This window comes from Lepisma saccharinum, chromosome 25 (assembly GCF_977018435.1).
Source record: "Lepisma saccharinum chromosome 25, izLepSacc3.1, whole genome shotgun sequence".
Lineage (NCBI taxonomy): Eukaryota > Metazoa > Arthropoda > Insecta > Zygentoma > Lepismatidae > Lepisma > Lepisma saccharinum.
The window spans coordinates 6,636,065-6,650,504 of NC_139253.1; the positions used below are offsets into that span (position 1 = coordinate 6,636,065).

At 39.1% G+C, this 14,440-nt stretch overlaps 1 protein-coding gene across 1 annotated transcript in view; it reads left to right on the forward strand.

Moving 5' to 3' along the window:
* Cht5 (Chitinase 5) overlaps positions 1-14,440 on the forward strand; it is a 57,514-nt gene that overhangs the window by 20,314 nt on the left and 22,760 nt on the right. Inside the window, exons 2-3 of the mRNA XM_083111759.1 lie at positions 3,275-3,363; positions 12,572-12,777. Coding sequence (XP_082967885.1) covers positions 3,300-3,363; positions 12,572-12,777 — 270 coding nt within the window. The 5' untranslated portion in view covers positions 3,275-3,299. The remainder of the gene's footprint in view (positions 1-3,274; positions 3,364-12,571; positions 12,778-14,440) is intronic.

Here is a 14,440-nt window from a genome sequence, read left to right on the forward strand (position 1 = left end):
GTTTAAGTTAAAAAGTCGACATCAAATATTAACTGTTTCCTCAAAACGTTACACGAAAGATGAGCAGTCTTTTGTACAATTAAAAAGTTCAATTTCAACGCTCAAGTTGATTTTCATGATATTACACAAGTTATGTTGAAAGAATTAAAAACATAGCTTATACGTCTTAAGCTTTTATTTAACTTGAAATCATCCTTTAGAAATTCAGTTTGAATTTCAAACACACTACTTGAAATCTTCTACTACTAAACAAAAACGAATCAACAACTTTAAAACATTGACATTGATATAGTGTTCTTGAACTTGGCGAGTCCCTGTTAATTTATAAACATATATGCCTAAAAAGTGGGGAAATGTTTGCTATTTGTGAGTGTAAAATACATTCAACGGGTGTACCTGTTTACCTAGACAAAACAAAACTCATCTCGTCCCACATTCAAATGCGTGCATTGACTGTCCGAAGGGCAAAAACAAAGGCCATTGCCCTTTCTCATTCGCGACGGTATTTTCATTCCAAAGCAAGTACTTCAAACAAATTGGACAAAAAAGCTCCGTCAGCTAATGCAAATTTAATATACATTTTCGACTGGGCACATTGTACCCGAATAGTCGCATTAGAAAGTCAAATTTCGCTTTCCTTGCGGTGGAAAATGCAAGTTGTCATGACAAAAATTTGTTTGGTTCATGAACCTCCGATTCAAAGTGAGCTTTCGAGAATTCGTTTAGAAGTTGTATTGTGTGTCTAAAGTGCAATGCAAGTCCTTTCGCCTAATGTAAAACGTTAACCCGTAAGAGATCAATAACCTTCATATTAATATGCTCTATGAAAATGTTTATTACAGTGGCGCCAAGAAGTAGTCGTGTAAACTTGCGAACTAAAGTAGACAGTCGTTTGTTTCCTCCTCTCAGTCACTACCAAATGTTCCCTTTCGCTTCTGCTCGACAGTCCCCGTGTAGCCACGTAAATAACTTCTTCCCCTTGCTTCGTTGTCGAAAACTAGAATACTGAGGGTGTAAGCGTTGATATTTATCGAAGAACCCAAATGTCAGCTTCACTTCCACCCCAGTAACTGCTGAGTACAGCCTCAGTTTTTTAATAGATAAGAAGAGTTTAGTCACAGGATTAGTCCTCAGAGTATTTTTTAGTTACAGCAAGGGACTGGGCTCCGTACAATGTGACGGGTGCAAATAACCCCAGTGTTGAAGCACCCAAAAATTTTATTTCAATCAATTCAACAGCGTTAAATATTACATCACTTCTTTCGCTGTGTACGGGATTTTTCTTCGTGACGATACAAACACTTGGCGCTGAAATAATGTGTTGAACATTGACTGTCTGTTCGAATATATTGGCAACGCAGGGGCAGGATTACATCGCCCACACTCAGTTCGCTCACTCAGGGTTGAAAATTTTACAACAGAGCCAGTTTTTTTTTCTCTTCCTGATAGAGCAGTGCAGTACCATTGAGATAAAAAAAAATGCTCCACATTTTTCTCTCATACTTATTATTATTGTCGTTCACTGATTTGTTGTTATTGTTAATGTCCAGTACAATTCTTATTTTTCTCCATGTACTTATCCAGTGGCGTGTCAACATGGGTTGACAAAGAAACAAACAAGAAAACAAACGGGGTACTAACCCCACCCCCACCCCTCCACTGACACACTTTCAGGGGATTGCGCTTGTTGTTCCGTTGCCTTTAAATAGCCCAAGACGTCAGTTTCATGAATTAAAGTTCTTCCGTTTTAAGTTCAACCTATTTGTTATTCCATTTTTAAATATTTTTTACAAAAATTAATTCAACATTGTAATTTGATAAGGTAACGTGAAAGGTAATTGTAACTAGTTTCTTTATACAGTTGGTTTTGAAATAACTTACTGTAGCTAGTTACTTTTTCAAATGTGTAACTGTAACTCTGTTACTTTTCGTGTAAAAGTAATTGCTATAAATTACTTTTTATATAACAAATAACGAAATGAAGAGTTACTTTTAAGAGTAATGAAATTTTACAGTAATATAATGAAACAAAATTTGTTTCAAGTAAATTGGTTCATACTTCGAATTTCCTTACCTCTATTGATTGATTGATTGAATTGGAGTTTTAAGTCCACTTTATGCATAGAAAGGCTGATCGGGACTGAACCTACAGTTTAATTTGATTTTATTTTAAAATTTTGAGTGCGTCAGCACTTAGGCTATTTTGCACCCGTCACATTATACGGGTCCAGCCCCTTACCGTTACAAATAACAACTCTAACGTTGCATAACTAAAATCTCAAAATATTCTGACTTCTGTTAAAAGCTGAGGCTGTAAACGGGCACTCAGCACACACAAGGACAAAAAACAGGACAACACACAGAATTATACTGGCAATAGGGCCAGTCGCCAGAGCCTCGTTTGTCTGCAGAATGTAGTCCAGGATGTACTACGTGGAAGGTCACCCCTTACACCCTGGACCTACAGTTTAAAGTGGGATCCGAACCACTATGTTGTCTCCACTTTGTCCTCTATATTTTCATATTTAAACATATAAGGTTTATTGACATTTAATGAAAATTAGTGTTAACTTTAGATCATTATTAGTTTAAAAGAAGGGCAGCCTGCTTGAAGTTCTATGACACGTTCTACGAGTTGTAGATAATTCAGAATAAAATAACCGTTTGCTTTTTAACTGTTACAATCCGCACATTCGGATTTTCAGCGCTGACTTCAGCGCTTAAGCATTTTCATTTGGATATTCACCGATGGATTCAGCGCTGAATCCATCAGATTCCACCTCTTCCACCACAAACAGGGGCTGGTGCAAGCGGTGGATTTTAGGAATTATGGGTAATTGTAGTCTGCTAACGATTAGCTACAATGGAAGTGAATTACGGGCAGGAAATCTACAGAATAAATGTGCGTGTTCTGTCACTGCACTTGTAAGTAGAAAAAAATCTTCCTCTTCTTTCGTACTATACTTAGTTGTTCTTTCAAATTGATTCAACAACGGTCTTTCCATAAAACCGAAGCAACAGCCGAAACTGCAGAGAAAAGAGCAACTGTAGCCTCCATTTTGAAACAATTTGTGATGATAATTCGAACGTAAGTGATGGAATAACGATGGCGTTGAATGAAGCTTCATCGCTGAACTCGGCGCTGAAAATCCGAAGGTACTGTGTTACATTTAACAAGAAACATTAAAAAGAAACTGTTCATAACTCCTCCCATTAGTTATCACGTTCCGCATTCTAAATACAGGTAATTTAACACAAAGTATTTCGTTTTCAGGTGCATCGGATGACAGCTGGGTAAAATGCAGGCTCACATCTACCTGTTACTCGCTCTGGTGGCTGGCACGAGGTGCGTGGACAACAAAGGTGAGTCATTTTTCATCCCCTTCTCCTCAGACAAGCAATTAAAATGTCGCGGACTCGCTTCCATGCATTCACAACTGCACAAGCACGCGGTGTGCATGTTAAGCATGCGTCGATTCTTACCACTGTTTGGAAATAACTAGTTAATTTACTTTGAGGAATTGAAACTGTAAGTAGCTACTTTTAAAAAACTTTAACTGTAATAGTTACTTTATGAAAGAATAGGGAAATGTAGGACATAATGTCCTAAAATGTAGGACATTGAGTCAAAATGTAGGACACAAAACATTCGCAATAAATAATACATATTTCTATAAAACACGTTAGAGAGTAATTTAAAATTGACACTTTGCAGTTAAAGAAAAGATTTCTTAACTAATTCTTTAATGCAAAACTTCCAAACTTGTAATCGTACTAAACAATGCACCTCTTACTAGATGTTTTAACTGGTAAGGTGAGTCAATTTTTCTCAAAATTTCAGGTTGAGTCAAGATATATTTATGAGAGATTGGACAGTCAAACTCTTTGAAATTATGTGGACCAGTACCAAACCTTTTACAGACTTTATTAAAAATAATATTTCTCTCGTGAGTACGTTGTGCTGATGGTAATGAAAGTATAGTGTCTCAACATTTGCATTATGTACTGTAATGGCTAACAAATATTCAGCAATTACCTTAATTGAAATTGTTCCCGAAGTTTCATCTTGCGTAGCTTTTAGTTGAATAACAAAAATTCTTCGAGCGGCGTAAGGTCTGGAGTAGGGATGGCCAAACGGATCCGGATCCGAAAAATCCGGATCCGTTCGGATCCGGATCCGGATCCAAAAGTTCCGGATCTGCATCCGGATCCGAAAATTCCGGATCCGGATCCGAAAGTTCCGGATCTGGATCCGGATCCGAGAGTTCCGGATCCGGGTCTGAAAGTTTCGGATCTGGATCCGGATCCGAAAGTTCCGGATCCGAAAATTTTGGATCCGGATCCGAGTCCGAAAGATTCGGATCTAGATCCGGATTCGAAAATCCGGATACGGATCCGAGAGTTTCGTATCTCAATCCCATTATAATATTACCACACCTTAAAGGGTATTATGATCTTCGATTACAAAGAAATTTTTCGTTAGTTCTACAATAATTTTTTTCAAGTGTTGTTCCTACAATACTTTGCTACGCATCGGCTAACACACTCGTGCACACATGTCAGAGGTGATTTTGTAAATGCCATTGAAACGAATATGTATTCATTCGAATGTATTGGAAATGAAAACACACATAAATGTGAGACATTCCATTCCAGGATGAAACCTTTAACACATATAACAAGATAGAAATGTTATACAAAAATTATACAATTGTTCAACAGTTACAGTTCTACAAATTAAAATAAAACATTACAATATATGCAGTGTTAAATAATTACAAAGTGTAAGACTAACAAGGGAGGTTATCTAAGTGTCCCCCTCCGATTTCCATGAAACTTGGCAGTATAGTGGTGCCCAAAGGAAGAATTACGTGTTTTTTTTGTTTCAGCTAAAAAACGGTTTTAGGGGGCAAAACCCCCTCAAATGTCAAGATGAAGACAAATTGAAGTGAGGATCTGACCCCTGTGTCCCCCTCCGATTTCCATGATACTTGGCAGGTGTATAGTGGGGCCCAATGGAAGAAATACGTGTTTTTTTGTTTCAGCTAAAAATCAGTTTTAGGGGGCAAAACCCCCTCAAATGTCAAGATGAGGACAAATTGAAGTGAGGATCTGACCCCTGTGTCCCCCTCCGATTTCCATGATACTTGGCAGGTGTGTGCATAAACGGGCCCAAATGAAGAAATACGTGTTTTTTTGTTTCAGCTAAAAAACTGTTTTAGGGGGCAAAACCCCCTCAAATGTCAAGATGAGGACAAATTGAAGTGAGGATCGGACCCCTGTGTCCCACTCCGATTTCCATGATACTTGGCAGGTGTGTGTATAAACGGGCCCAAATGAAGAAATGCGTGTTTTTTTTTTGTTTCGGCTAAAAACTGTTTTAGGGGGCAACCCTCCCCCTCAAATGTCAATATGAGGACAAATGTAAGTGGGCATTTGACTTATGTGTCCCCCTCCGATTTCCATGAAACTTGGCAGGTGTATAGTGGGGTCCAAAGGAAGAAATGCGTGTTTTTTTTTTTTGTTTCAGCTAAAAAACTGTTTTACAGGGCGAAACCCACTCAATTGTCAAGATGAGGACAAATTGAAGTGGGGATCTGACCCCTGTGTCCCCCTCCGATTTCCATGAAACTTGGAAGGTGTGTGTATAAACGGGCCCAAATGAAGAAATACGTGTTTTTTTGTTTCGGCAAAAAGTTGTTCTAGGGGGCAACCTCCTCTCAAATGTCAAGATGAGGACAAATTGAAGTGGGGATCTGACCCCTGTGTTCCCCTCCGATTTCCATGAAACGTGGCAGGTGTATAGTAGGGATGGCCAGATCCGGATCCTAGCGGATCCGAAATCCAGATCCAGAACTTTTTTATTTTAATTTGTAGAACTGTAACTGTAGAACAATAAAAAAAGTTAAAAAAAAAAGGTAAAGTGTTCCCCTGTGCTTAGCACCACGCCATGAAGGCGTATAGGGGGTGTGGGGATAATTTTTGTATAACATTTCTATCTTGTTATATGTGTTAAAAGGTTTCATCCTGGAATGGAATGTCTCACATTTATGTGTTTTCATTCCCCCCCCCCCTCAAAGGTCAAGATGAGGAGAAATTGAAGTGGGCATCTGACCCCGAAACCACGTAAATATGGCATAGGAAGAAACAAGGGGCATACGCCCTCTCTATACACCTATCAAATTTCATGAGAATCGGAGGGGGACACAGGGGTCAGATGATCCTCACGTCAATTTGTCCTCATCGTGACATTTCAGGCGGGTTTTGCCCCCTAAAACAGTTTTTTAGCCGAAACAAAAAAAAAACACGTATTTCTTCCTTTGGGCCCCTCTATACACCTGCCAAGTTTCATGAAAATCGGAGGCGGACACAGGGGTCAGATCCTTACTTCAATTTGTCCTCATCTTGACATTTAAGGGGATTTTGCCCCCTAAAACAGTTTTTAGCTGAAACAAAAAAACACGTAATTCTTCCTTTGGGCCCTTCTATACACATTTGAGAGGAGGTTGCCCTCTAGAACAAATTTTTTGCCGAAACAAGAAAATACGTATTTCTTCATTTGGGCCCTGCAAGTTTCATGGAAATCGGAGGGGAACACAGGGGTCAGATCCCCACTTCAATTTGTCCTCATCTTGACATTTGAGAGGAGGTTGCCCCCTAGAACAATTTTTTTGCCGAAACAAGAAAACACGTATTTCTTCATTTGGGCCCTGCAAGTTTCATGGAAATCGGAGGGGAACACAGGAGTCAGATCCCCACTTCAATTTGTCCTCATCTTGACATTTGAGAGGTGGTTGCCCCCTAGAACAAATTTTTTGCCGAAACAAGAAAACACGTATTTCTTCATTTGGGCCCTGCAAGTTTCATGGAAATCGGAGGGGGAGACTTAGACGTTCCTTGTAAGTGTATTAATTAATTACAAATCGCGCACGCGCGCACACACACTATATATATATGTGTGTATGTATATTATATATATATGTATATTAGCAGGTAACAATATGTTATAAGCACATTCTTACTTTCCAAAGAAGCGCATGTGGGATGGCAAAACGGATCCGGATCCGAAAATTCCGGATCAGGATCCAAAAGTACCGGATCCGGATCTGAAAGTACCGGATCCGGATCCGAAAGTTTTGGATCCGGATCCGAAAGTTCTGGATCCGGATCCGAAAGTTCTGGATCCGGATCCGAAAGTTCTTGATCCGGATCTGAAAATTCCGGATCCGCGGATCCGGATCCGGATCTGAAAATTCCGGATCCACGGATCCGGATCCGAAAAATTTTACGATCCGGATCCTTAGGATCCGGAACCAACCGGATCCGGATTTCGGATCCGCCAGGATCCGGATCTGGCCATCCCTAGTCTGGAGAGCGTGCAGGAAACTCGATTGGTCCCCTGAGTCCTATCCACTGGCCTGGTACATTTTGATCCAGGTATGCTAGCACATCCCTATGATAGTGCAGCGGGGCGCCATCTTGTTGGTAATAAAACCCACAGAATTCTGCCTATTGACAGTTCCATTAAGTTTGAATTGTGCTTCATCCGACCAAACAATGCTACCCATAAATCCCGGTTCGCATGTAACCACCTCCTGAACCCATTCACAAAATTGTACCCTGCGATCTGGGTCGTTGTCACTTATCTGTTGCACCAGCCTTGGAATGTACACACGCAACTTGCCTTTCTTCAGAATGCGTAGCACACTACTAGCACTTACACTACTCTCACGTAACTCTTGCTCAGAAATGTATCGAAGCTGAAGGCCAACATTTTCAACATTTACTTTAACCACCATTTGGAACATTCAGTTTGACCAGAAAGTAGACTTATTTTTCAAATTGGACTGTAGCCTTTCTTTTCGCAGAAATTTAACCTTGTAGATTGGAAAATAAATGTTCTATGACAGTTCAAAGTGTGTATACATTTTTTGACGCACCCGGTATTTAGCTATTTATTTAGCATTAATAATAATTATTGATTGCGTGCAATTTGTTTGCAAGAAAATTTGTTTCCAGCAAAAAGTAATTGTAAAAGTAACTTAACCGTAACTCAGTTATTTAAAGTAACTTTCCGGGCACTGGTCTTTACCCACCATGTAAGACATAATAGTGGAATTTATTTCATTTTATCCGTTGTACAGGGTGTTTCAAAAGTCGCGCAATCATAACATTACAAAAAAATTAAACCTCCACCAATTATATATTTTTCAATATTCTCTTGATTGTCAGTTCAATCTATGCAGCAGTTGAGTTGAGTTATCAAATCCACATTATGCACAGATACCCTAATTGGGACTGGACCTACAGTTTAAAGTAGGATCCGAACCAATTTATACAGGAAATTCTATAAATTAATAAAATGGTTAAATAAATAATGAATTTTCCACTAGAGTGCCAGTTACGGGGAGAAAAGGGGACAGGCTGACCGAGCGTGACCTGCGATGACGTCACCGAAGGTTCCAGATTAGTGTCCTTGCCTAGGAGTTCCTTTACGAGTAGCCCTGCCATCAATTTCATCATAATTCATCCTCATCAACCTGCTTAGACTAAAATGCAGAAAAGCGACATAGAAGAAGAAAACATTTGATTCGAGAACAATTTTCACATACAATTAGTAGTAGAGTAATTGAATATCACTATATAACAACATCGAATAATTATATCAACACGATACAAAAGTTTAATCATTATCTAGATTAGTGACGCCAGGCGAAAAAACCTACAGCATTATAGGACCTAACAATGTAACCCAAATATCAAGATTACTTGAACACGACATACAGTGAAAAAATCTGAAGTTTTTTTTATGTTTAATAAACAAGTGATGCCCGAATCATCTTGAAACGTACACACTATTTACTACCTCAGTTGAAAGTCCATATTACATTAAATGGGTATTAAAATATACAATAAAGGAACAACACACCGCTTATTACTTCTTAGAATTCTAAACTTGTGTGTCTATTATGTATTTGCCTTTTCGATGTTCGCCATCTAGCGATTATTTTCACAAAGAAGATACTAGGTTGTGGGAAGTGTAAAATGATTCGTTAATGTTCCATCGGTGATAAACAATATTAAATATATATATATTATACACATTCTGATGGCGTAGTGATAATGTCGTCGCATTTCTATCAAGGAATCTCGGGTCCCAGACCCCGTGGAGGCACATAGCGGTTTGAATTTGTAACGATCCGTAGTATTTTTTAATTATTATGGACAACGAACTCCAACTTCCAGTCATTCAATCATCGTTTTCCAATCAGGAAATATTCAGAAACATCACAGGAATGCAGTGTCAGACAGCACTGAAGCTATTCCTGGTCATCAGCGGTATAAACATGTAAAAAGCTTACCACCAAGCTCATCACGAGAAGAGTGCTTTACCATCAAGGATGAATGATGATTAGTGAGCTACATTCCCAAAAGATCCCCCCATACCAGAGGGTATGAGTCGAATTCCACTTTAAAGTGAAGCTCCAGTCCCGATTAGCCTATTGCATAAAGTGAGCTTAAAACTCAAATACACGCACGCACCCAAAGTTTTTACAAATGCTTGAATTATGGTTGTATTGGGTTTAAAATTTTCCTCGCACCTCCTCAGCAAATCGAAAATTTTGGATAAACGCATGACGTCAAGTACAGTCACTGATATTTCTGATTTGTAATGAACTCATTGAAACGTAGCGATTTTGTTACATCCCACAAATGTCTGTGAAAGAATGCCAGGATGGAACTCTTCAAGGTGTAGGTAGTGCGTTTTCCCTGAACTCACCTTTATTTGTATAATTTTTCGTCATTTTCCCTTAGAAAAACCCCAGAAGTACAGTCACCCTTCACATCCGTTTCAGAATTCTACACCTGCTTTCCTCCTACATTATTTAGAGAGAAACAAAAATTATGACTTTGTTTTATGTTCTTTGTGTAACCTTCACAAATAACTGCGATGTAGTGCAAACTCAATTGTTCAAACCTTAGATTAAGGAAGAGAGAACCCAAGCGTGTTTTCTGGGCGAGGGAACAAAGCCGTGAGGGAATGAGGGTGAGCTAAGTGAGATTACTTTCGTAACATCTCTGGCTGTTTTGCATTGGCAGCTTTGGAGCGAGTCATAAGTCCTGGAGCAGCCAATCAACAAACGAGCCGCTGGCGTCATCTCTACCCAGCACCTATCGCTATCCCTGTTGCACGCGCTCTGGACTGTTGGTAGGCTCACTAACTGGACTAGCGCGGTCTGCTGGAGTTGGTATGAAAATAATCTGACTCTACAGCTGATACAATGGCGGAAGTAGTGATTTGAGCGTGGAATGTTCGCTATAGTGCATAATTTCTGTACATTAGGGTGACATTGCGAGTAGACAATTCGGAGTTTTCGGATGCAACAACAGAAGTGGCAAACTAAAAAAGAAAAAATATTACATTCCACGGGTAAACATGCTTACAACATATTTACATTTCTTATACACGCATTTCTGTTGTGATTCTTAAGAGGTTTGCATAAAATTCAAAACTCCATGCATCGGAATAGCAAAAATAGTTCGCATGTTACCCAAAGATAACTATTTGAAATGTTTACACGTGTGCAAAATGAACTACGTTGCCAATTTTGTGGGATGTAAATTTATTGAACGAACAGGAAGGCTTCAGACATGCGACAAGATGTGCTTTTCTATGCTCTAAAGTTCAAACTTTTTATAATTGCATCTCAATTGTTTTCTGGCACCCGATTCAAACCAATAGATGAAGGATCCTAAATGCAAGGTAAAGTTACAAGAAAAACTTTTTTAGGGTTTTCAGGCCGTTGATAAAACGTGAATACTTGAAAGAATAAAAACAAAAATTATAAAATAATAACTATTGTACATTAATAAGAATTAAACAATTTTATTACAAATTTATTATCATATCCTTGGGGAATACCCAGCACAGCTATTTTTACTTTATTCTTACACTTGATACAGTCAGTAACTGGAATGCATAATTATTCTACTTTGTTATTAACTTTTACACACACAGCTTAAGACAAATGTGTGAAAGTTAGGGGAAATATTAGTAATGAAGTTTATGTTGTCACATGAAAATCTCATTTTTGGAATGCTGAAAACTGTGTTAACAATTAATGTATTATTTGTATTAAATGAGAGAAACCCTTCTGTTTAATGTCATTATCTTGCTTTTTCTCTTTCTCTTTCCCGCCACAGAGATAAGATTAAATTTAATGTTATTTAATTGTTGTTTAAGTCCACTTTATGCACAGAAAGGCCAATCGGGATTGGACCTACAGGTTAAAGTGGGATCCGAACCACTATGTGTGTCCACCGGGTATCGAACCCGGGATACTTTGATGATTCGCCATTGGGGAGGCCCCACACAGAGAGAGAATAGAGAATGAGACAGTGCAGAGAGAGAGAGAGAGAGAGAGAGAGAGAGAGAGAGAGAGAGGAAACTGACGTTCTTTCTCTCTCTCATTAACTCCCTCCCTCCGCGAAAAAATGAAGGTAGAGAGGAAATGGATACAGGAAGAAGAAAGAGAGTGGTAAACTTCTTTCGCTCTCTCGCTCTCTGTCGTGTCTTTCTTATTCTTGCTCTTCTCTCTCTCTAGCACACAGAAATATACATGAAGGGGAGTGAAGGGGAATTCCCCCTTGGAAGAGAGAAGGAAACAAGATAGAGAGGGAAAGCGAAGCAAGATAAAAGTTTTTTACGTTCCCCGGTTTATTCTCAAAGGATGTACTTACTTTTATTCCTCTGCGGCGAGCATGAGACTTATCAGCCTACTTTGAAGCCCTCAGGTTGTGGGAAATCAGATAAAAATGTGTTTACGTAAACCTTACTAACTCTCGCACACAAAAAATATATTTAGATGTCAGTTAATGTTAATATATTACACTTGCACTCGCAATTAAACTCCTTATTACAAACAAAATTGTATTAAGATCATAATTGTTCTTGACTACACAAATTAACACATTCACATTTCCAAAATCACTTCCTTTATCCAGCAACATTCATAATATCTCTCACCTAAGAACCCACAATCAAATGTTTTAAGGTTAGTCCATAACCATAACAGACTACCCAATTGAACAAAACAAATTACGTCATCATAGACAATTAACATATTAAATACTTAAAATGATACAATAAGTGGGTGCGTATCAAGTTGGAGAGAGTAAAGAAGAAAACGAGACAAAAGGGAAACAGAGAAAAGAGAGATTGATTTGATTGATTGATTTAGTTTATTTTACTTCGCGTTTTCTGCCTCTTGGCTAATTTGCGAAGATGGGGATGAGTGATGAAACTGATGAATGGACATTCACAAGCAATCAAGCCCGAGCGGGATTCGAACGCGGGACCCTTGGCGTCGCAGCGCGATGTGCTAACCGCTCGGCCACAGGGTCCGGCGAGAAAAGAGAGAGAGATCAACACACAGACAGGTATACGTTTTAGATTCTGCTACTTCGATATGTGAGTTCTCTGGTCTGATATGATCCTGAGTTGACAGTTTCCCATGTAGCTGACCATTGAATATTTTAACATTCAACTCTTTTTATTCTTGTCTTTCAGTTCAAGATGCGTCCGCGCCCGAAGCAAAGGTGACGGCAGATCGCCACGGGAGAGTCGTTTGCTACTTCAGCAACTGGGCCATCTACAGGCCAGGCATCGGCAGCTACTCCATCGACGACATCCCCGGTGATCTCTGCACCCACGTCATCTACTCCTTCATCGGCGTCAGCAATGTCACGTGGGAGGTCCTTGTAATCGACCCCGAGGTGAGTTTCCACCTGTGTACAGTCAGCTACAACGAAAATGCAGAATCTAAATCCTGAAATACAGGGTGATTCACAAGTCCCTTACCACCCCTTGTAAAATCCGTAGTGATGTATTTTCATGGAATTTGATATGGGCGATACATAATAGGCTTAGGGGGACACCTTTTGGAGTATGTCACGCGGACGGCCGCCATCTTGAATTCAACTTTTTTATTTAAAATGATAGGTGGGTCATGTGATACATGACCATAGGCTAGAATTTCGTCAGGATGTCAAATCTGAAATCAGATTTCATGTAATTTGATTTGGTGAAAAGTTATTGGCAACTGAAAGTGATGTTTATTTGTTGAAAACCAATCTTCAGAAATAAAGGCAACATTTCGAACCGAAGCGACACGTGTTACTAGGATTTGGCCGTTTTCTCAATAGCACGCATCTTGTCGAACCAAGTGATAAAAACTTGATTCTGTGTCCTTTCATATTATGCAATAAAATTAGAATAGCATTGCATATGTTTTTATTGTTAGCCTGTAAAATGTGGGAGGTTTTTCTACTGTACCTGTACGAAAGAAAAGAAGGTTGAGATAAAATATTAATATATTTAAGCTACTTAATGGAAAATTTACACTACGATGACAAGGGAGACATGACGTGTCACCTGGCAACCGAGTGGCACTTGGAAACGAAACGTAAGAAACAAAGGCCACCAGAGTGGCGCGACACGCTGCAAATATCACTTGTTACTCGAGTGCCACTCATCTTTATCTCGGGTGTACAGTTTGTGGTGAAGTGTCACTTCCACTTTTGGGTGTGTACTTGGCTGTATATAGACAGAAATAATGGGTGGAGTTCATCGTACAGCAGCTCAAGGATGGTACAACTTTCATAGTTACAATTTAATTGCTACTATTTGTTTATTATAAATAAGAACTTCTAAATTATAACCAACTAAATTGTCTATATACAATTTTGGGTGCATACATTGGCCTGATAAACATTAATTATATTAAACGTATAGCAATATTATCTTTAACTTGATTAGAATTGGGCTTTTATTTTTGAATACTTGTGCGTGATATCAAAAACTTTCAAAAAACAAATTTTGAGATTTTGTGTATTTCATTATACAATGACTGCAAAATTACTGAAGCGCTGGGAGTGTTTTGGACCAATTAAATCCTCCCTTTGTATACGGCCATGGGCGTGCAGTTTGTGGTGAGGTGTCATTTGCCACTTTGGTACTAAAATCACTATTGTCACCTGTCGCTTGTCATTTCAATGTGATATTTCCCTGCAACTGCTGTAACGGTCGGATTGACCATTACTGGTTTTGGTAATATGTTTATTAATTGCTGGCCAGCTACAAGGTGTACGGTTATGTTTCCATGAGTGTACTTTTATGTTATTATTGCATGTAAGTGTATATGCTTATTGGATTGTGCTTTGCTGGATGTTAGATTCCCCTGTTTTTTACCTCCCCGGTTGGGGGAGCTAGCTGTCTTTCAAAAGACCGTTGCAGTGGAATTTTCCAACGCTACGGGGTCCAAGTCCACGGACGTTTACCCCGACTATAAAAAAGGCCAGTGGGCTTTAGCAAAAAACAGTGTTTCCCCATTGATCGGCGAAAGAGGAACGTCTCCTCAAGTTTAGTCCACTTATGATG